The sequence below is a fragment of the Syngnathus leptorhynchus genome, chromosome 7, assembly GCF_054491065.1.
Source record: "Syngnathus leptorhynchus isolate UIUO chromosome 7, UIUO_Slep, whole genome shotgun sequence".
NCBI classification, from domain to species: Eukaryota; Metazoa; Chordata; class Actinopteri; order Syngnathiformes; family Syngnathidae; genus Syngnathus; species Syngnathus leptorhynchus.
In genome coordinates, this window is record NC_141201.1 from 2,303,448 (window position 1) to 2,326,039 (window position 22,592).

The window sequence follows — 22,592 nt, forward strand, 5'->3', positions numbered from 1 at the left end:
GAAGTACCTCCCCGTGGACCCTTACTATACTACCTCCAGGATAGCTTTATTCTTATTAAAGTCTTTTTTTTTTTGGGGTGCCACTTTTTACCAGTTGTCAGTCACACATTTTCAACAATTATCTTCAAGCATGTATAATGTATTGGGAAAAAAAAATCCCTTGAGTTCACTTTATAAATAACTTCACTTGACAAATTTATATGTTGCAGGATTATGGAATGTGAGTCACCGACTGATACTTTTTGTTATGTAATGTCAGAAATTTGATCAAGATTGGACCCTAAAAAAGGAGGCATGACTAAATCGTCCAGCTAATCTAATGTGATGATATCTCTTTGGCAAAAAAAAGGTCAGTTTTTCTCCTTAAAAAAAAAAAGAAAGTAAATTAGAACATAAAACAAAGATACGGACATACAGAAACTCCGTTCGAGCCCGACTACAAAGTTCTGAATTGAATTTAAACCATAATCTTAATGATCAACCACGATAAACCACATGAGCATATTTGGAGTTATATTTCACACACCGAAAATCACTTTTCCCCACGTAATGTCCTAAATATAATCCGAGTGGGCTCAGAATAATTCGGCTTTTGCAATTTTACAGATGACCAAAACATCTTTCAAAATGGACCCGGGACCCTCAGTTTGGGAAACCTGACTGTTTTAGAATATAGCTTGGCTCCTGTGAGCAGATGTCTCACTACAGTATGTGCACTGATTTAAGACTATTCAGGTAATATCTCAAGTGTAGCAGAACACGTAGCCTGATATCATCTAGTATGTTTGTATAGCTCCGCTGTGGCAACGCTTTGGATGGAGCTTCATTGGACCTTGTGACAGCACTTTCTATGCTCGCAGTGACTGTTTTGTTGATTGCGACAATGATCATGATGATAAACTATGCATTTATTCCTGTGTGGGTGTTTTTTTTTGTGTGTGTGTGATGATGACGATTGACTGTGATTTGGATAATACTGTAAACTAGACTAAACAAATGTTATTGTCATGCAGTACGTGGTCTGGACGCTAGGTGGTGGTGTTGTACAGCAGTGATTTTCTCTAGCGTCGGGTTTGCATCCATAGTTCGTATTTTTCTGATATTTAGATTTTTTCATCATTTGTATTTTTCCTCTCACATTTAACCATCTTTACTTTGTTTCTATAATATTAGTTGTGTATTACCCCAGCTATTTCTTACGTACTGTCCAGAATATTTATATCTTTTCTCTTTTCCAACATGTTTTCAACATTTCAATATTCCTGTATTCATCCTCTCACATTTGTTTCTTTTTGTCTAATATTTATTTTTCCAATATGTGCCCTTTACTTCTATTTTTCCACATTTGTGCATATCATTTTTATTCATTCTGATAATGATATATTTTGGTCTTTTATTGTTTGTGCTTTTTTTTTTTCCTATTTCAAGCCGTCGTAGCTTTGAAACGTCGCATGTCGTTCCCTGCTCGGTTACCATGACAGCGGCCCTGCAGTTTCCCGGATGTAGTCTACCCCCACCTCTTCCTCCTCACCGCCACCCCCTGCCGCTTCCAACATGGCGTCGGCAAAGTGAGACTTTGGGCTGATAGTTTACGGCTCTCATAAAGTCCTCCCGGGGCTCTCTTGCGCTCTTTGCGGCGCCACGGACGGTTCACCGGGGATCTTACATGGTGAGTAAGCTCTCTTTTTTTGTACCTATAAAGCAAAAGTTCAGCGACTTCTTGTGTTCGAGTTTTGAGTTGAGAGAGAGAGGGGGGGCGCTTTTCTCCTTTACCTGCTATCACTTGCTAACGTTAGCTTCTCCTCCTGCGAGGATACTTTGCTCGCTCACTTTTTCCTACTTTATACCTCGATATGATGTCACAAAAATATTTTATTAGTGATGTTTACACCTTCTGAATTGGGTTGAGTGTTTTCAATCAAATCGACGAGACACTTCCTGGTGGAGTTGTTGGAAGCATCAGAGTTACAGCTGTTCCATTTCCAGTAGGGCTAAAATCCAAGCTAAATGCTAAAATCTCTTCCTGCGTGTGTTGGGAGTATCACACATTCCCGGGATGCCTCAGATCCACGGAAGAGTGGGTCGACGCTCCTTACTATTTTGCCATGTTGGTCTGGATGGTGCGATTAAAAGTAATCCTGCCGACATTTTCAGGAACGAAGTTGACCGGGCACTTTTCCGACTGTGGAATGTGAGGATGGTGACCTCAAGTGGGTAAAAATAACTCCAGTATTTCTTTATTACTGAATATAGCCTAATATTTTTTTTTTTTTGATTGTCTGATCAGTTTGGTGTTTTTTTTAATCTTCGTGTTACAGAGCGATGTTGTGCTGTGTGAAAAGCACTGACATGGAATGATGAGGTGACAATTATCTCAGTAATTTTGCGCTTAAATGATTCTATCAGGGATGGGCTAGCCTCGCAAGCCCTTTTGCATTCATGTTTGTGAAAAATATGATACCGTTTTTATCTTTTATACATCTCAGCGGATCAGTTTGTGGGTTGGGTCCTTTGGAATTAGGGATAATCTCAGCAGGGAGGCTGAACCTGCTTGAAGTGTGTGTTGTGGTTAGTTTCAAGTCATCTGACTCGCCGGCTGGCTTTGAGGCAAACACAGCTGGTGAATGACCGCAAGGGAGGAGCTGCCCCTCGCAGTGCCTGATGAAAACATCTCGAGCAAGAGTACAGTTTGACTTAAAAGAAAAAGTGGAGGACATTGAATTGCATACTTCCCATTCAACTCCAGGCACAGTCAGTCATTGTTTTAGCTAGTCATGTCTAACACCCGGTAGAGGAAAAACTGGTTTTCACATAATCTGTTAAATATATATGCTTTACATTTTGGTTCTTTCCGTGTAAGTTAACACAATATCATTATTTGCTGTCATGGCAAGTTAATTTGTGTGAGTAGAAATCTGAGATTTGATTGTCAGGCTTTCCTGGCTAACCTGATGTAAAGAGGTTTAATTTGTGCAGGTTTGTCATGGTTTTAATCTCACAACCTGTTGCAGAGTAGAAACTGGAGCTTCCACGCCAATCGGAGAATTGTTTGAGTGGTGGCCCGCAGCAGCGGGGAGGCATGAAGCGGCAAGTTAAGTTGATGAAATAAACACAGCAAAAAATTCAGTCAGTGCATAAGCAGAACAAACGCTGGGAGGGGCGGCCAGGTTTGTTGCCTTTAGAAGGCCGGATTTTGGGGGGGGTCTTCACTGCAACGGCCACAGGACCCAATATCAACACCCCACCACTTTTGGAAACAGAGGTGAAAATACACAGAAGGTAAACAAAACCTTTTGAGTGAGAGTGAACTAGCGGCGTCCTTATCAAGGGTTAGCGTTCCCGCTGCATTCCTTTGTGTTGTTGTCAGTTTGTTCTCCTCCCAATGTTCGCATTTGCGAATAACTTGAAAAAAAATATGTTTTAATGCCAATCCAAAAAAAGTCAAGCTAGGACGTGCTCTTCACAAACACACAACACACATCATTCGAAAATTCAAAATGGTCTGACTTGAGTCCCGGTGGTGTTGAAGCGGTAGAGAACAGTGGTGGGAGTAAACAAGAGCTGCCTTTTTGTCTGTTTGAACTTTTTTTTTTTTTTTTGACCGGAATGTTCCGCATGGCTCTGAGTGTGAATGGACACAGCATTGTTGTAACTAGGGCTGCTACAGTTAATCTAAAAAAAAAATATGCAACATTGAAAAGGGGTTTCATGTGTAGAAATAAGTTGAACATTTCCACGTGACATTTTTAACAGCACACACTGAGACGTGATGCAAATTTGCCAGCATCGTGGTCTCAGTGTCGACCTGCAGACCATCTGGCTTTCATTGACCCGAAGAAGTGTGCGGGAGGATTGCGAGAGAAATATGTGAGGATAATCAAAGAATCCTACAGGAATGTTACAAGTACAGTAGGAAGTGCAGTTGGAACAACAACGCCAAGTTTCCAAGTACCGCTAATTGCACTGCTGGAGTCCATCAAGGCTCCGGTCTAAGCCCACTCACTATATTTGTATAAAGGCATTGACACGGAATGGCGGGGCCCAGTTGACCTAGCATTTATCTGGGTTTTGAAGTTTGAATCCGCCTTCAGTCCATTATGTTTGAAAGCTGTCTTTTGTAAAGATTGATGAGTCATTAATCTACTTCTGCTGATGACAGTAGCAAGAGATGGGAAACTTCCTCATAGCACATTTTACCTTGTAAACTCTGTGTGTGTGTCTGTGTGTCATTGGTTGTCCCACATTCCACAACCTGTCACTGGAATCTCACGGCCATTGGCCACGGCCCTCCGTGCTTTTGTTTGAAAGAAATCTGGTGATTGGCTGCCGACCTGTTGGAGGCCTTCCTCGTGTGTGTGTGTGTTTTCAATGTGTCACATTTGGTTATTTATTCAAAAGGTAATTGACTTGTGCTGGATTTGTTGGTGTTAGTATGTACAAGCTAGTTTTCTCACGCTCCTGTTTAGCTGACAAAATTGACTCGTCAATGGTTAACAAAAGCCACTAAACACACTGAGAGAAAAAGAAGGCCAGCAGAATAAAGATTAAAAAAAAAAAAGAAAGGTATTTTTACAGTATCTCTGTCTAACTTTTGTCCCTGCTGATATTTAACCAAAGGGAGCAGTTTGGACTTTTTGCCCTCAGGTTTGTTTACATTACCTTTACGTGACATTTACCTGCTAGTCCACATATGAAAGAATTGAAATCTCCTGCTTTGGGGGGCTTTTCAACACACTTTTCCAAACATTTGGTCAGTCCTCCTTTGTTTCCCCCCATTTTGAAAAGTTGGGAGGAGCTGAAAGAGAAAAAATCAACTCTGCTTTATTTAGCTTATTTAATTCCCGACTCTGGTCTCCACGGTTTTGGCATTTTTCTCCATTTCAAAGCGCGCGTTTACAAACACGGCCGTCTGCTTTTGAAAGTCAAGCCGTGTCTTTGTCCTCCGCCGCGTTCCAACAAGGACAAGCGCAAGTTGTTTACGTTGGCCTTATCAACTGAGGCGAGCGGCGTCCCGGCATCCAGACGTCTCGCTATGTCAACGAAAATCACGGCAGATAAGAAACGTGTGCTAAATGTCGAACCGCGCTCGATGACAGGTTGCAGATTGTTTTTGCATCATTGCCACCGCTACCCATCCATGTATACAAGTGGAATGAGGTCACCGTGCTCCTCCGATGATTTCCGACATCCTTTCTCGCTGCTCGGCCAGGCGAACCTACGGCAGAGGGCGAGATGGCCGCTACTGTGCTTCTGGTCGTTTTTGTTTATATCCGCTCTGTGATTGGCCGGTGAATGGAAGTCGTAAAACCTTAGACGAGGGAGGTTTTTGTCGCCTGCACGCGAGCCGTCGACACTCTCATTAGCTGAGCAGAGAGGCATGTAAGAGTGAAGCTACCAGACTCTTTCACCCTGAGCCGTCAACTCTAAATGTAGGCTTTTGACTTCATTGAGGTTAAAGTAACCCCGTGGTTAAGTTCTGTCAACAGGCTGACATGTCTTCAGCGCTTGGTGTCATCAAAGTGCTGCTAACCTCAAATGTTCTCAGTGTCTGACTCACCAGCTGACAGAGCGTCTTTTTTTTTTTTTTTAGGCTCTATGGTTCTTCTTTTCATGGTCTTCAATGTCATGATCTTGCTCCACCTGTTCCTCATCTTCTTGGTCATGCCCCGCGCAATCATAGTCAACCTTTCTGCTCCTTTTCTTCTCTTGATTGTCGTCAGTTGTTTTTCTTCTTTATTGCCCGAGCCTTCACACGCACGGATGGATTTTCCAGAATGAAAGATCTTTGTTGGGAGTAACCTTTGGTTTTTAAGATCAAAGTCACTCCTTTTGGCAAAGTTAGCATGCAGGTGGTTCATCTTCAGCGCACATGCTGAACATCTGTGCGACAACGTTGATTTGTGCACCTCGACGTCATAGTTTCTCTCTCTCTCCCTCCCTCCCTCCCGGCAGCGCTGATGCTCGGCTGTTTGCCGCCCCGGCCGCCGCCATGTTCACCAAGAAGAAAAAGTCGCGCATCCAGATCTCGGCGCCGTCCAACTTTGAGCACCGCGTGCACACCGATTTTGACGAACAAGAGCAGAAGTTCGTGGGCCTGCCCCGACAATGGCAGTCGCTCATCGAGGACACGGCCAAGAGGCCCAAGCCTTTCATCGACGCCACCGTCATCACGACCGTCGAGCCGCACAAGGTGGGACGAGCAGAACGACACTCGTCAGCCAGAAATTTGAAACCATCAAATATTCTGTATTTATTTCATTCTCTGTTTGTCTTCAGCCCATCGTGCGCGGCACAAAGCTGGGGGTGGACGGCTCACTGACTTGGCTTCTGGACGAGTTTGACACCATGTCGGTGACTCGCTCCAACTCATTGAGGCGGGGCAGCCCCCCCGTGCAGCCTCGCCAGGAGAACGGAGACCCCCACCAACGACAACCCTCGCAATTCGACAGGTGAGACGAGTTAGAATTAAAGCGTCGTTAATCCTAACACGACCCAACGCGCAGGGAAAATCGCAATTGGATTGTTTTTCTAAATCCTTCTTCCCTACTGCCCACCCGTGGACCAGACCATTGGATTTCCAGTCCGCAAATTAAATAAACACGAAAGAAACTTTGGAGACCACTCCCGTGTTTTGTTTGATAGAGAGCGCCTGGGCTCAGACCCCCGCCACAATCTGCAGCCCCACCGAGGCTCTCAGCGAGAAGACGGGCCCCACGCTCGGCCTCAGCAGCAACCTCGAGGCCAAGAGCCTGGCTGGGTCAACAGGGACAGACCGGGTTCCGGTCCCCCGCCACCACCTCCGCACAGAGACAGACAGCTTCGGGACCAGAATCAGGTTAGACCCGCTTTAAATGGATTCATTTTTCTGTTCATGAAGAATTTTTCTATTGTTCCTCATCCTTACATTTACTGTCTTCAGGATCAGGTTGTCCGCCGCGATCCACATGGTGAACACAGACCAAAGTCCAGCTACCAGGTGCGGGATGGCAGCCCTCAGTCCCCCCGGGAAAAGCGGCCCCTCTCAGGGCCCAACATCCGCACGCCAAACCTCCCGGTGACCGACGGCGTGGCAAAGACCGCGCAGCAGACGACGCGGCCGTTCAACACGTATCCTCGGGCGGAGAGCGACGGAGGGCGCAGCCCCACCGGGCCGGTAAGCACGCCAGTAGAACATCCCAATGGACCTTCGTAATCCATTGCGTTGGTGATAATGATCGTTTTTGTCCTCCTTCTAGCCGGTGCGTCCTCACGAGTCATCCCCTCAAAACGGCCCCTCCGTCCCCCTCCGAGGGTCTTCCGGTTCCAAGCCCCCCGTGGGCCACCCGCACCCTCACCACACCTCGTCGCATCCCAGCCTGACACCTGAGGCCGGCCAGCACCCGCACACCCCTCACCCCGGCGTGCCGGCCCCACGGCCGCCGGCCCCCTCCGGCCTCCCGCCACCTCCCGACGCCCGCTCCCCGCAGAGAGAGCCGCAGAGGGTCTCCCACGAGCAGTTCCGCACGGCTCTGCAGATGGTAGTGGATCCCGGCGACCCCCGCACCTACCTGGATCACTACATTAAGATCGGAGAGGGCTCCACGGGCATCGTGTGCATCGCCACCGTCAAGACCACGGGAAAACTGGTAGCTGTGAAGAAAATGGACCTGAGGAAGCAGCAGCGCAGAGAGTTGCTCTTCAATGAGGTAACCGCTAACAAGCTTAGAGAACATCTGCAAAGTATTCACAGAGCTTGGCCTTGTCCACAACGTCTTCTGTTACAGCCTGATTGGAAAGTGGATTACATTCATTTTCTGTCTCAACACCTCATTGTGGCAGTGACTTAACCCAATTGTACCCCCAAAAAATATTGTGTCCCAAAATTTATATTTCATTCATATTCATAATTCATATTTGTTGTGTGTTGAATTCCGAAGGGGGGGGGGGGGAATCCATTCCACTTTGCAGTCAGGCTGCAACAAAATGTCTAAAAAGTGGAGCACTGTGAAAACTTTCCTTACAATGTATCGCTTTTCCCCACGTGTGGCTTTAAGGTGGTGATCATGCGAGACTACCACCACGAGAACGTGGTGGAGATGTACAACAGCTACCTGGTGGGTGACGAGCTCTGGGTTGTGATGGAGTTCTTGGAGGGAGGCGCGCTCACGGACATTGTGACGCACACCAGGTGAGAGCCGAAGGACCCCTCCGCGAATCGGAGAGTAACACCTCAAGAGTCAGGTCAAGTCACTTCAGAAATTCTCTCGTGGCACTTTGCAGAATGAACGAGGAACAGATTGCCACCGTGTGCCTGTCCGTCTTGAAGGCCTTGTCGGTGCTACACACGCAAGGCGTGATCCATCGCGACATTAAGAGCGACTCCATCCTGCTCACGCACGACGGCCGGGTACAAACATTCAAGTTAACTTCACGTGTCACCTGCAAGGCGGCTTGGGAAAAAGAAAAATGGCTGACGTTTGCTTTTTGCGCGCGGTTGTCCAGGTGAAGCTGTCCGACTTCGGTTTCTGCGCTCAGGTGTCAAAGGAAGTGCAGCGCAGGAAATCACTGGTGGGCACGCCGTACTGGATGGCGCCCGAGCTCATATCGCGACTTCCTTACGGTCCCGAGGTACCGTTCCAGCCTCCTTTCGTCACTTCCTGTCTGGACCTGTAGTGGACAGTGTTTTGATCTCTCTTTGGGTCCCGCCTCTTTGTCCAGGTGGACATCTGGTCTCTGGGCATCATGGTCATTGAGATGGTGGACGGGGAGCCGCCGTACTTTAACGAGCCACCGCTCAAGGCCATGAAGATGATTCGAGACAACCTCCCACCCAAACTCAAGAACCTGCACAAGGTACCGTCGCTGCTAAAGTCGACGTTCTCAAGGGACGGCGCACCGGAAATGAATTGTTTGTGCTTTTCAGGTGTCGCCGGTGTTGAAGGGCTTCTTGGACCGCATGTTGGTGCGTGACCCGTCCCAGCGCGCCTCCGCTAGCGAGCTCCTGAAACACAGCTTCCTGAGCAAGGCTGGCCCGCCGTCCTGCATCGTGCCCCTCATGAGGCAGAACCGCATGAGATGAGGACTACTTGTACATTTTGGGCTTTTCTACTGTGGGGGTGCATGTGTGCGTGCGTGTTTTCCTGGATACAAAGCAATAATTTGGGTCGAGTGACTGTGTGTGTGTGCGTGTGTTCACGACTCGAGCACGATTCTCACTGTTAATGAAAAGAACACATACCGTAACCTGCCTAACCTGGAACTTTTATTATTATTTGGACCCGGCTTTGGATTTTGACGGGGAGACACTGGTCCCGGGCTTGGCCCCGCCTGGACTTTTGACTACTGAAGGGTGCACACCAGCGGGGGGGGGAAAAAAAAAGCAAAACAGAGGTAAACACTGGAGTTGATTTTCTTGCTTTTCTGTGTGTACGTATGAGTGTCACTGTCATAAGGTCTAGAGTTGATTTTAATGTTTATGATAATTTGATGTGGTGATGATGATGAGGATAATGATGATGATTTTTCAAGCACTGTCAACACTAGAAGCTGCACACACACACACACACACACACACACACACACACACACACACACATGCCACAACATGACTGCAAAATAATGAGTTTGACACAAATAATTAATTCAAACATGCAGCCTCATATACACACACACACACGCAGATTGTCATGTTGTGGCTGATGGGTGTACATACTGTTTTTAATTAACTTTTTAGATCACACTAGTTTTTTACAAAAGGAATTAGATAACGCTGATATTTGATACAGCCATGAGGATTTATGACAACTTTACAAGCGGTGCTTCCTTTTCCCCTCCCTGCCGTGAACATAATTTGATACCAAACAAAAACATGGCTTTAGCATGTAGCACAGAACATATATGTTGTTATTTTTATACATGGAAATGTGCTTATCATGTAGCAGAACTAGCTGGTACGTCCCTGGTCACCTCCCAAGCAGCAGGGGGCAGCGTGCACACCTATCCTTGCTTTTGTCTCTTCTTGATCCGAACGCAATGTTTTATGTGTACTGTAGATTTGACCTCCAAAACACTAACCACTCAGAGAGTCTGCAATTATTATTATTATTATTATTATTTTGTAGTTTGATAGTTCGTGAGTGAAGCGACAATCAGGTGCACTTGAAATTGGTAACGCTAAAAACAAAGATGACACTCTTTTGAGCCGAAACCTCACTCAAGGGCCCAAAATCTGAATGTGTATCCAAGTTGTGTCATGAACATATGTACACTATACCCTGAAAATATGAGTATAAATCTCGAATGCACCAAAATTAAAGCACCCACCCTTCTGCACAAATGTGTGGAAAAGTCATGTTTTTCTGTTACATTAAAATAAGTATTGACAAAAAAAAAGGAGGTAATGAGATAACTTGGGTCCTGCCCAGTAACGGCAGGCTAGCATGTCGCGGAAAAAGGCTAGCTAACGCTGGCGACTACAACTAGTTGAAATTTTAGACCATTATTGTTTGTAAAATAATTCCTGCTTTCATTTTTTTGGGGTGTTTTATGAGTTACTAAATGATTTTCATAAAGCAGAACAAAATGACTAGACCAGCTAACTCCTGGTGACGATGACTGGCTAGTTTTACATTAAGATCCAAGACAGTAAGACGCATACAACATTCCTTGCACCAAGAGTGTTTTTCTTGGCCTTTTGTTCAACAAGATGGCGTCTAAGAAGTAGAAGATAGTTACAATGCTATTCAACGCTGGTGTGCTAGCATCACCGAAAATGGCCAGCCAACACTGCCGACTAACTAGTTTTGTGCCATTTTAAACTTCCCTGCATGGAGAAAATGTTTTGAGATGCAAGGTGGCATCCCTAAAGGCTAGCATGGCTGAGTCAAAAGTTGACTACGCTAGCTAACACTGGCGACTGCAGCTAGCTAGTTTTACACAACATTCCTCACATGTTAAAAAGTTTTCCCTTGTGCCAAGTTGGAGTCTGAACAAGTAGAACATGGCTACCTTTGACGAGTGACTAGGCTAGTTTTACGTCACGTTCTACAATACGACATGCATGGGGAAATCCCTCGCGCGTTGACAAAATTTTCCTTGGGTTTTTTTTAGTCTAGGAAGCAGGCCATAACTTCGTAGTGCGACAGACCTTCCATTTATTCTCCCTCCAGATCTTGTTCCTAAACATTTTTCTTCCATTGCCATCGTCTCTAGAGCCGTTGTTGGTTTGAGTGCCTTGCGTGGACGCTTTGACGTCATCGCTGGCGAAGTGATGGGTCATGATGGGTATTTCAGTGTAAATAGAACAAAAGTTCCATTCTGGTAGCTGATGACATCATCAGCGCCTGTCTGTGTTGTCACTGGGATTTGCGACAAAATAAAAAACACTTTGCTTTGAAAATGTTTGATTATTTTGGGAAAAATAGCTGTCTGTCAGTAAACTGTCTCTATATTTTTCTGTCCATTCACTCATTCATCTCTCTGTCTGCCCATCTTCTTTCCCAAAATGAGTAGTTTATATATGCCAAGCTTATACATAGCACTTTTAGTCCCACAACGGAAACAACAGAAAACCACACGGAAGACACCCAACTGATGAGGAAAAAGACATTTGCAAAACATTTGAAGACAAAGTCCTGCTGCTTTTACTTTGTATATACCACTAGCGTAAAAATTACAACAAAATATTGGTTTGGATAAATATGTACATGCCATCATTACAGCACCCTCAATAATTGTCTAAATAAATGAAATAAGTGTTTATAAATGTGCTTCTGCTTCAGTAAATATTGTGGTTTTAATCGTGTTGTGATTTACGGGTAGAGAGCACGTGATCGAATTGATGACGTCATTCCGCGCCTTGCATTACAAAATCTCATTTAAAAAAATATATTGACAAGCTTTGATTTTTAAACAAAGCAGTTTGCTGCCTCCAGGTGGTCACTTGATGTCTTGCAACAGGGGCGGTCTGATCCGGTAAATAGACTCAGACATTAATGAATGTGATTCTAAAAACATACTCCATGTTTAATAATTCGTTGCAATTTCTCTTGCCCATATGGTGTTAGCAACTTGTGTGAAATATTAACTGATGACGTTTTTAGATTGGTCTACTCGACACTTCCGGTGAAGGTAATCGTACCTTGGTCACATGACACGGCGTGAACACGAGAAGGCTGTTGTTGCCATGGAAACAGCAGCACTGTTGCACGAGGCAGATGGAGGTGAGGAGATCTCATCAAGTTAACGGAAACTACTTGAGAACAACATTTTTGCTTTTCAAATTAAAACTGGATGTGAACGTAAAATCTGAAAAATGATGTAATAGGGAGTCAAGATTAAGGTTTCAAATGATTATTTTGGGCCTGATTTGGAGCTTCAGTCAGGTTTCAGGACATGGTTGAGGTTAGAAATCATAGTTTCAAATGTGGACTATGAAATCAATGGGTTGGGTTTGAAATTAACACATTTCCAACCAAGATTTTTAAAGTAGGGTTTTAAGAAATGATAAGTAGGGCTCCAAACTTGGGTTTTCAACAAAAAAAAAAACATCACGGTACGTGTATCGAATTTTGAAATACAAAGGCTTTACTTTGAAAGGGCCCCCGCGGAAATGCGGATCTGCGTGTCAATTTAACTTGGAGTCAGTCGGAGAGGTCGGCGCGAGAAGGTAAAGGCTGCAGGTAAAGGTGCGAAGGAGAAGGAAAGGCGAAAGAAAAGACAGGATGGATGGAAGAAGAGGATCGGACAAGAGGAAGATGATGTCTTCGTGCGGGAGCTTGTACGACAGCAACAACCTGCTTATGCAGTACTGCAACAACGGTTAGCGCGCGCACCCGCACACACACACACACACTGAATCACAATATACAACGATCCATAATCAACACGTTTGTGGCCATTTATTTCGAATTTCACACACTCAAATTGGCATCAAATACCCCAGAATATATGCATAATGTTAACCAATTTGAAAATAAAGACGCCTAAAATGCTCAGTTTGATTTGAAATATCACTGGAATGAATTTTGCGACAATTATTCCGTGTTTGGACAATATACGCATGTCAATCAACTCACAAATCCTCTCTGTTGATTTAAATGTGTTCGTCTCAGTTGACATTTGGACATTTTTGGTGTCGTGAGTGTCAAACGTCCAACAAATCAGGAGACATTTTTCTGCTGCGGTGAAATTGTCTCTAATAACATTTGCGTTCGTCTGAATTTGTCTCTATGTTTACTTCCTCACTCAACAAGTATTTATCAAAACGCCGAAGCAACAGGTGGCGCTGGAGACCACAACTGTCAGATCCTTTTAGTAATCAAACAAGAGGAAGAAATTAATGCAAAAAAGAAATGAGATTTTTTTTTGTCTTTAATCTCATATTTTGGCCTTTTTGTTGTTGTTGTTGCCCTAATGAGTAATTAAGGCATTTTGTTTTTCTAAGAGTCTTGTCTAGCTTTTGAGTGTTACATTCAAGGCACTTTGTTGTTTTAAAAATGACATTCACCCTATTTTGACGATTACATTGGAGGAATTTGACACAGAATCAAGTTTTATTTTGGTTTAGGTTATGAACTGGCTGATCTGTGTCTGACTGATGCTTTGTCTTCCTCTTTGGATGTTTGTTGTCTACTTCAGCGCCACCTGCTGATGGTTCACTGCCATGCAGTTGTGTGTGTGTGTGTTGATTTTGTCCTCTTCGCAGCATCTCTTCCTAGTGGTGCTTGATTTGATTGATTCTTGTGTGTGTGTGTGTGTAAGGAAGCAATAGGGTGATGGAAGCAGGAAGTGGGCGTGGTTTCAAGGAATAGTCCGGCAGGCGGGAGGGGTTGAGGGCGATGGAGGAGCATGAGGGTGGAGTGGGGTAAGGTTGGTGGTGGTGGTGGTGGGTTAGGGTCTGGTTGATGAGGAAGACACTGGGGGAGGAGTTTGTGCTGAGTGGACGCCGCCGCGCCTGCCTGATTGTTGCTCTGCGGAGTCTTTGATGGACAGCAGCCAGCAAACCAGCAAGATGGCAGGTAGGCCGGACCTGCTCCATCATCATCATCAATGTCTCCCCATTTTCCATCCATCCTCTTTGTGGTCATTTTTTTTAGCTTCCTGACAGTGATCATGGGACCTTTACTCACCTTGCCACCTCACCCTGGTGCCGGATGAATAGCAAGCAGATATTACGAGTGTGTATAGTTTTCAAGGTTATATAGCTCAGACCAGCCTTTTTTTGTGGCGACAGTGTGTTGCGCCCCTTTATTATGTTGCAGATTTTTGAGGAATTGTTTTGACGGGTTTTTATCGTATACAGGCGAGTCGTAATTTATCGCAGTGTAACTTTAGCGCAGTACCACATATGGCACACGTACAATACCCCCTTTGCCCATTGCTTAATATGAATAATAAATTGATATTACTTCATTTTAATCTTAATGAATCTATTATTTAAAAAAAAAAAAAAAGGAAAACCTGAACAAGAAATCTAGGAGCTTAATATTTCCCAGTGTCTTTTTTCGCACATGATCAGTTAGGGTGTAAAACCGTTTGAAGGATGTCCGTGTTTAAAGCAACAGTAGCAGCAATTGTGTTGAGGACCTGAGATGTTTTGAATACTGCAGACCAGTTCATTGTTCATACGTTGACTATCTTGATCTGGTTTAAGCAAAACAGGCTCCAATTACTTCCGGTCTACTTTATCTGTGACGTGATTGGACCAGATGGGTAGATTTAGGTGCTAGGGTTGATGGGTAGTCTTATTGTTCAATTGTAATCCAACAAGATGCTGAATTATTAAACATGATCAGGTTTCCTGTAAGCTCTTATTGTTCCTTTACTTCCTACACATTCACAAACCCCCAAAATATCCAAGGAGACCGAGGAAGTCTTGACATTTGGGTTTACAAAATTGAATCAGGCTTGGCTGCGCCCGTATCAAATTTTTAAAACAATGCGTTCCTCCATCCAGATGACACCATGTCAGCAGGCAGCAACATGGAGATGGAGGACCGCGTGTCCCACCTCGAGCAGAGGCTTCAACTTCAGGAAGACGACATCCAGCTCCTGAAAGCGGCTCTGGCCGACGCCCTGCGCCGTCTCGGTTGCTGCGAGCAGCAGAGTCTGGCCTCGCAGCAGCCGGGAGGCGTCCACGCCACCGGGAGGCGCTCTCTGCCCGGCACGGCCCCGCCCGCCAAAGGTGAGTACGGTCGTGTGTTGTGAACGCCACACATTCTGCATTTATTGGAGTGGAATCTTTTTCAGTTCGTCAGCTACTTCAGGCTCTTCCTTCCAAGCCGCTGAGCAACGGATATGTACAACACAAACGCCTTCTCTCGTCACCGTCCTCGCCCAAGAAGGACGTGCTGAACTCCATCAAGCGGTAGCCAATACTAACACATTGGATCCACATCGATGGATTTATATACTATAACGCGACGTGTGTGTTCAGGAAGAGCATGTCGACAGAGCGCCTCACGCTGGCCAGGAGGGAAGTGGCAGCGGCCGAGAGTCGGAGTCGAACAACTTCATCCAGTAGTTCTACAGGCGGAAAAAGGTGAATATATATATATATATTTTTTTAATCATAATTATGGTCATCAATCCCTCCAGGGGAAACTTTGCTGTACAGTATATGTACTATTTTTCTCGTGCTTAGAAGGATGTAGACGAGCGGGCGAGCATGACACATTTTTTTCATGCGATTCTCTTGTGAACAGTTGACATATCCCAGGAACAGCGAACGCAGCACATTTGCGGATTTTTTTCCCATCCTCACTATTGATTGACAGATTATTTAATTATAATGAATCATGACTGAGTTTGTTCAAAATATTAGGATGGAGTTTTATTTTTTTGAACAATTAGCTTCTCGTCGCATGAAACGGGAACGTGAGATGAGAACGAGATGGTGCAGTGCTCCTTGTTGCAGCCGCTGATAGCATCGTATTTCAACATTGGAAAAAGGGGGCGGGGCGGGGCGGGGTTGCCGAGTTCAGAAGCTGACTTGGGATTGGTCGAGAGCCGAATATGAGTTGGCAGGCTTTAATGAGGAAGTGAAAAAGTGTTGCTGAGCACCGCAAACACACACACACGCAAGCACGCAAGCAACGCGCAGTAACGGTCACGTTTGGTTGTAACGGACGCAAGTAGCCATGAAGAAATCAAGCAGGTAAACTTTGTAAGGTTTTAGAACTTCCGATTGATGACGTCGTCAATCTCTCGCATGATCGTGCAGCTTGTCAACGGACGTTTTTCGTGAGAGATGTAGCGTGTGTTGCGTTCAAGTTCATGTTGAGCGAGTGTAATGTGAACTTTCAACGACTAAGTGTCGAGGGGGACAACACACACAGAATTAGGTTTTTGTGTTGCAAAGTTGTCTCAAGTTTTATTGTGTATGTGTGTGTGCATTATTCATACACACTGTGGCTTTATTTATTGACTGGAGCCAACGCGTCTCCTTGTGTTGCGTTCAAGTGCTCCTCGCATGTTTGATCATCATTTCTGCAGCAAGAACTGATTAATTAGCTTTAAATACGAGTGTCGCAGACACACGCACGAGAATGGATTGTGTTGTGTTAGTTTTTCCGCAGTGTTTTGTTGTTTAAATGTGATGACATTATACGCGCGCGCACACACGCACTCAGACGCGCACAAAAAAAAGTATCCAATGGAGTGCAGTTTGTGGTTCTTGCGAGTCCATTAGAAGCAAAGTAACAACGCATTAACATTCCCATATGGCCGACAATGAAAAACATCTAGTCACACCCTTCAAATCGAAAAACAAAAAAGGAAAATCTTCAAATTTCACGCACATGTAAAAACTGGTTGGGGCCAGAATGAGAACATCAGTAAACAACTGAAACAGGGCGCACCACTTAAGCTTTAATCAATTTAATGTGTTTGGTGCAAGCTAAATGTGTGAATGCAACAGCAATCTGTAAAGAAAGGATTAAGTTCTTATGATGACTGAATCGTGAACGCACGCATCCGTGGGCGACGTTCTGACTGGTTCTGATAAGTGCTCATCAAGTGAGTGCCCGTGTTTGTCCCAACTATTTGGAACAGCTCGAACCCGCTGGCTGTGGTTAAGTACCCAGCATGCACCGTTCTCATTAACGTCTCACCGCGTTGGCGAGAAATGGGACACGCACACGCGCATTATTGGAGACAAAACACCTCTTTGTGTGTTTGATGAGCCTCTCAGTCCTTTTTTTTTTTTTTTTGCTTTTTGCCTGGCATCAAGTCAGCGTTTCCGTGGAAACCGCCAGAAAAAGTCAAACACTCCAGACACGGAACAGAAAAGCAAGACAGTGTCCATAAATTTGAGGCTAATATGCTAAAGGCTAAAATGAACTTTTGGTCAACATGCTAAAAATACATTTAAACTGTACGGTTGGATAACTAGAGGCTAACATGCTAAAGCTCTCGCTAACAAACATTCTGATTAGAGAATTGGGTCTAACATGCTAAAATCATCATATTTGGCTAACATCTAACTTCTAACATGCTTTTCCTCCCTCAATTTCAGTAAATCCAAAGAATGCGCATATAATGCAGGTAAGAGGCCTTCCGTCGTGCAAAGGAATAAGATGGATATTTTTACATTTTAATCATCCCTTCTTCACTCCCTCCATCAGAGGACGGCTACGTGAGGATGTTCCTGCGCGGCCGTCCTGTCACCATGCATGTGCCTGACCAGCTAAGAAAGAGTTACAGCTTGGACCACAAGGTGGCGCTACCCGACCACAAGCTCAAGCTGGAGTGGGTGTATCCTTCAACGAAAATGCTCCGCCCTCTTTACACCCAGATGCTAAGCTATGCTATCCCGGGGCTATTTTCATAACCAATCATTTTCGAGTGTCGTGGGTGTGCATTTTCCACATCAATTTCATTTATGATGTTTATTTTCCGTGATGGCGCGGCTACAGCTACGGCTACCGTGGGCGAGATTGTCGCTCCAATTTGTACCTTCTGCCTACTGGAGAGATTGTCTATTTCAACGCCTCCGTGGTGGTCCTGTACAATACCGAAGAACAACAGCAGAGACACTACTTGGGGCACAATGATGATGTCAAGTGGTGAGCGGCTATAAATTAATCTCACGATAACTGGGCAAATTAGAAGATGAACTCGTACATATTTAAAATGTATAATATCGAAAACCTTAAAACGCATACTCGGCTAACGTACTAGTGGCTAACCTGATGTACTGCATGTTCAGCCAGAGGCTAAAGCTAAAGTACACGTTTAGCATATCAAATGCAAATCAAACATGTTTGGCAAACATGCACAATGGTCAAATGCAAACTTTATCTTCTCAGTTTGAGTGTGCATCCTGACATGGTTACCATAGCGACGGGACAAGTGGCAGGAAATACTAAAGATGGAAAGGTACTTGACACAACTGCTCACTAGCACGCTAGATGCTAAAGCTGTGAACAAACTACTTTTATGCGCGTTCAGCTGCTAGCGCCCCACGTCCGGGTGTGGGACTCTGTAAGCCTCAACACGCTTCACGTGCTGGGTATTGGCGTCTTCGACCGAGCCGTCACCTGCGTGTCATTCTCCAAGTCGGCAAGTAGCGCCAACTCGACTTCAGCTTCCATTTGGTCAAAGTTTCAAAGTGTGACTTCAACCCTGTAGAACGGCGGCAGCTTCCTGTGTGCCGTAGATGACGCCAACGACCACATCCTGTCTGTGTGGAACTGGCAGAAAGAGAAGCAACTAGCTGACGTCAAGGTTAGCGTCTGAAGTCCACCTTGATGTTCCTTTACGGAAGGCTAAAGTCCCTCCTGACGTCTTCGCAGTGCTCTAACGACTCGGTGCTAGCGGCCGTCTTTCACCCGATGGACACTAACCTGATAGTCACCTGTGGAAAATCGCACATCAACTTCTGGAGCTTGGAGGGAAACACGCTGACCAAGAAACAAGGACTTTTTGAGGTGATCACGACAACATCACTTTTGTTGTGTTTTAAAACGGAAATAAAAGTAGGTCAAATTATGTAGCTATAAATAGTGGGATGAGTACTAAGCCTCGAGGTACTCCATGTCGCTTTGTTTTACTCTTTATTTGTTTTCCACTGTAGAAACACGAGAAACCGAAATATGTGTTGTGCGTGGCGTTTGCCGAGAACGGAGATGCCATCACCGGAGACTCCAGTGGAAACATCTACGTTTGGGCCAAGGGTAGACACCACATTTGTCTACAATAAATACAGAACGCGTGCAAGTTGTGATGAGTCGTCTCGGGGCGGACAAACAGGTGGAAATCGCATCAGCCAGGTCTTGCCGGGGGCCCACGAGGGCGGTATCTTCTCCATCTGTGTCCTGAAAGACGGCACCATGGTGTCTGGTGGAGGGAAGGACCGCAAGGTGGCGCTGTGGGACCGTGACTATCGCAAGCAGGCGGACATGGAGGTCAGGAGGAGTTTAGGATGACATGATAGCGGTACTGACTATCAATGAACCGCTTTTTACAGGTGGCTGACACGTTTGGTCCGGTTCGGGCCATTACAGAAGGCAAAGGAGGTGAACTCTTCATCGGCACCACCAAGAACGCAATTCTCAAAGCGGCCTTCCCTGACACACTGACACCCGTCGTACAGGTAACAAGAAAATATGCTAACATGCTAAATCGCAGCAGTTAACACGCGAAATACGAAGATGCTAATTTGGCTAGCATGAGCTAACCTGCTAGGCCGACCTGCTAGATGACTGTCGGATGATTGCGCTCATTCTCAGGGTCACACGGACGAGCTTTGGGGTCTGGCCGCGCATTCCAATCTGGACCAGTTTGCCACCTGCTGTCAGGATAAACAAGTTCACCTGTGGGACACAAACTCCCACCAGCCCATCTGGACCAAGAGCATTGAGGTCATTTAAAAAGCAAAAAAAATTTCTAGCATTAACAAGCTGTTTCAAACGTCACAAAGTTTTGTGTTTGCAGGATCCGGCAAGGTGCGCGGGTTTTCATCCCAACGGTGAAGTTCTAGCTGTTGGAACTATGACCGGAAGGTATGTGACCTTTAATATTTTTGAGTGGCAAATGTATATTGTGTGTTTTCCCCCTCTTAATCTGTTTCAGATGGTTAGTGTTGGACACAGACACTCGTGACCTTGTGTCTATGCACACGGACGGCAATGAGATCATTTCCAACGTCAAATATTCTCCAGGTAAAAAAACGTAAATAAAACGTTAGCGTTTGACGCTAACTTGACCACAACGCCTCTGTGTCAGACGGCAACTTCCTGGCGGTGTCTTCCCACGACAACTTTGTTTACATCTACGCCGTGACAGAGAACGGACGCAAGTACAACCGCACAGGAAAATGTACTGTGAGTAGAAGAAAAATCTGTCCAGCAACAATGAGCAAACACGGCATGTTATCAGAAAATACTTTTCAAGAGGCCATTTTTATAATTTGCATTTATGAATGTGTTCCTCAAGGGTCACTCCAGCTTCGTGACACACGTGGACTGGTCCTCTGACAGTCACTACCTGGTCACCAACTCAGGAGACTATGAGATCCTCTTTTGTGAGTGCTCTCTTCCCGTTCTTGTGTTTGTGTGTACACGAATATGTCGTAAAAGTGTCTCGTGGTCCAGGGGAGGCACCCAGCGGCAAACACGTGACCAACATGGACGTGGTCCGAAACCTCACGTGGGCCACATCCACCTGCACGCTGAGCTTCAACACCTTTGGTAGGTTAGGCCATTTCCACGTTCCAGTTTTGTGGCCCCGCTATGAAGTTGATACCTTTTATTTTTTTGTGATGCCACTGTCAACCGCTAGGTGGCATTATACATCCTGCTCCATTTTTTTTTTTGGTATGGTTTTACAGGAATTTGGCCAGACGGTGCAGACGGCACAGACATCAACGGCGTGTGCCGGTCACACGACGACTCCCTGCTGGCATCGGCTGACGATTTTGGCAAAGTGCATTTGCTGTCGTATCCGTGCTCCCAACCCAGGGTGAGTTGGCCACCCTTCCTCTGGTTTCCGTGCTAACTTGCTACGCTATGGGTTTATTGTGGTTTGTTGAACCCTTGTTAAATATTTCAATATTCTAGGCGCCAGGCCACGAATACGGTGGCCATAGCAGTCACGTGACCAGCGTGGCCTTCCTGCACGATGACAGCCGCCTCATCTCCACCGGAGGAAAAGACGCCAGCATCTTGCAGTGGCTGGTCGCTTAGGTAATTCCTGCTTAGTGGCCTCCTGTCCACCGGAGGGCAGCATTCTCTTTTTTTCCCCTTACGTGCCTGCACGTTAATACACGCGTACGCTGGATGAAATGAATGTTTACTATGGTGCATACATTTGTGTTTAGTGTTCAAAAGAGCAGCAGAATGTGAAATGTAACAAAAAAAAAAAACTTGCGCTCAAACTATGTGGGCTTTGTTTGGTTATCACTGTGAGGAGATGAAGATGAATTGCTGGCTGTGCTAGATGCAAAAAACTGCTAATGCTAAAAACGTGGCGCAAGCTCCACCTGGCAGATGTCACACACATATACAATTGTGAATGTAAACAACAAAAACAGCGTCCTGTCCCTTTAAGAGTGGCCCGGCTGCCTTGTCTCTGGTTTCCACTGCAATATGTTTCTCCTCCTCTTCCTTCCTCTTCTCTTACTAAGATGGTGAGCTTGCACCTCTTTCTCTTTTTGCCGTCCTCCTCTATTCCTTCACCACCTTTCCGCTTTTCCTCCCTCTCAAACTTCTCCTTCAGGTCCAATGATGATTTCTAACCTGCTGTTATGCTGTTCATATAAGTGCATATTGTGCACCGGGTGGCGCTACAGTGCAACTAGTGCATGAGCGAGTTGCTTCTAAAGTGGTCGATAGATTTACAAAATGCACTATATACAAATTCTAAAAATACATAGACGTGTAATGCGATGTATCCGAGTGGCTGTGCTATTTTAATATCGAAGCATTTAATATATTTAATAGGATATGTCTGATGTGGGCATGTCGCTTCTAGTGGTTGCCAGGCAAGCTTAACTGTGTTTGTTTGGCCTTTTTATTTGTGAATAAAGTTTTTAACCAATGATGACATTTGTTGTTTCTTATGTCTTCTCATCAGCAATCTTAAAATAAAATAAAAAACATTTCCCTGCCTTAAGGGTGTACTGCAGTTCTTTTATGTAACACTAGAGGGAGCAGTTTCATTGAGTAAACAACATTTGAGTGTGGCCGAGTGAACCAAGCTGTGGCCCTCACTCGTGCATAAGCATGACTCAAACACAATCGTTCATAATGCAATGTGATTATAAAAGATAGACATGATGAATAAACACAGAGATATATCCAAGTTTCAACAAAATAGCAGCGCTAGCAATACTAAGCTAGCACAAGCCGTGCAGAGATTTAGCAGGATTTATTCCAAAGATTTCAAAGTCAAAGCGAGGATAAACTCAGCTGTCAACCAAAAATGTAAATAATTCCGTGTCATTTGTTTTCAACTGCCTCATGAGGTCCCTTCTGTTTGCTGGTCTGAATGTATGCCCAGAATAATGTCTTTTTTTTTTTTCTCCCCTCCTCTCGCTCTTAGACGTTTTGCGTGCTGATAAAACTTTTGCTCCACAAAGTGAGGTCCATAAAAAGAATGCTAGGATGACTGCC

The 22,592-nt window shown here is 45.1% G+C and overlaps 2 protein-coding genes across 2 annotated transcripts; both read left to right on the plus strand.

Moving 5' to 3' along the window:
• Nucleotides 1–1,518: 1,518 nt before the first annotated feature.
• On the plus strand, nt 1,519–9,570 carry pak4 (p21 protein (Cdc42/Rac)-activated kinase 4). The gene is made up of 11 exons (XM_085916662.1): nt 1,519–1,669; nt 5,953–6,190; nt 6,277–6,449; nt 6,643–6,835; nt 6,920–7,153; nt 7,236–7,685; nt 8,034–8,167; nt 8,260–8,386; nt 8,482–8,607; nt 8,698–8,832; nt 8,903–9,570. Exons 2-11 carry the CDS (start codon nt 5,990–5,992, stop codon nt 9,056–9,058), a joined length of 1,929 nt encoding a protein of 642 aa, XP_085772788.1. The 5' UTR covers nt 1,519–1,669; nt 5,953–5,989; the 3' UTR covers nt 9,059–9,570.
• Nucleotides 9,571–12,615: 3,045 nt separating this feature from the next.
• On the plus strand, nt 12,616–22,021 carry eml2 (EMAP like 2). The gene is made up of 22 exons (XM_085916880.1): nt 12,616–12,798; nt 14,936–15,163; nt 15,229–15,346; nt 15,416–15,520; nt 17,495–17,523; nt 17,604–17,733; nt 17,895–18,044; nt 18,288–18,357; nt 18,430–18,540; nt 18,610–18,705; nt 18,774–18,908; nt 19,055–19,154; nt 19,231–19,385; nt 19,448–19,573; nt 19,710–19,841; nt 19,915–19,982; nt 20,053–20,141; nt 20,206–20,303; nt 20,416–20,503; nt 20,574–20,669; nt 20,810–20,940; nt 21,039–22,021. The coding sequence occupies exons 1-22, from the start codon at nt 12,702–12,704 to the stop codon at nt 21,162–21,164; spliced, it is 2,478 nt and encodes an 825-aa protein (XP_085773006.1). The 5' UTR covers nt 12,616–12,701; the 3' UTR covers nt 21,165–22,021.
• Nucleotides 22,022–22,592: the final 571 nt, after the last annotated feature.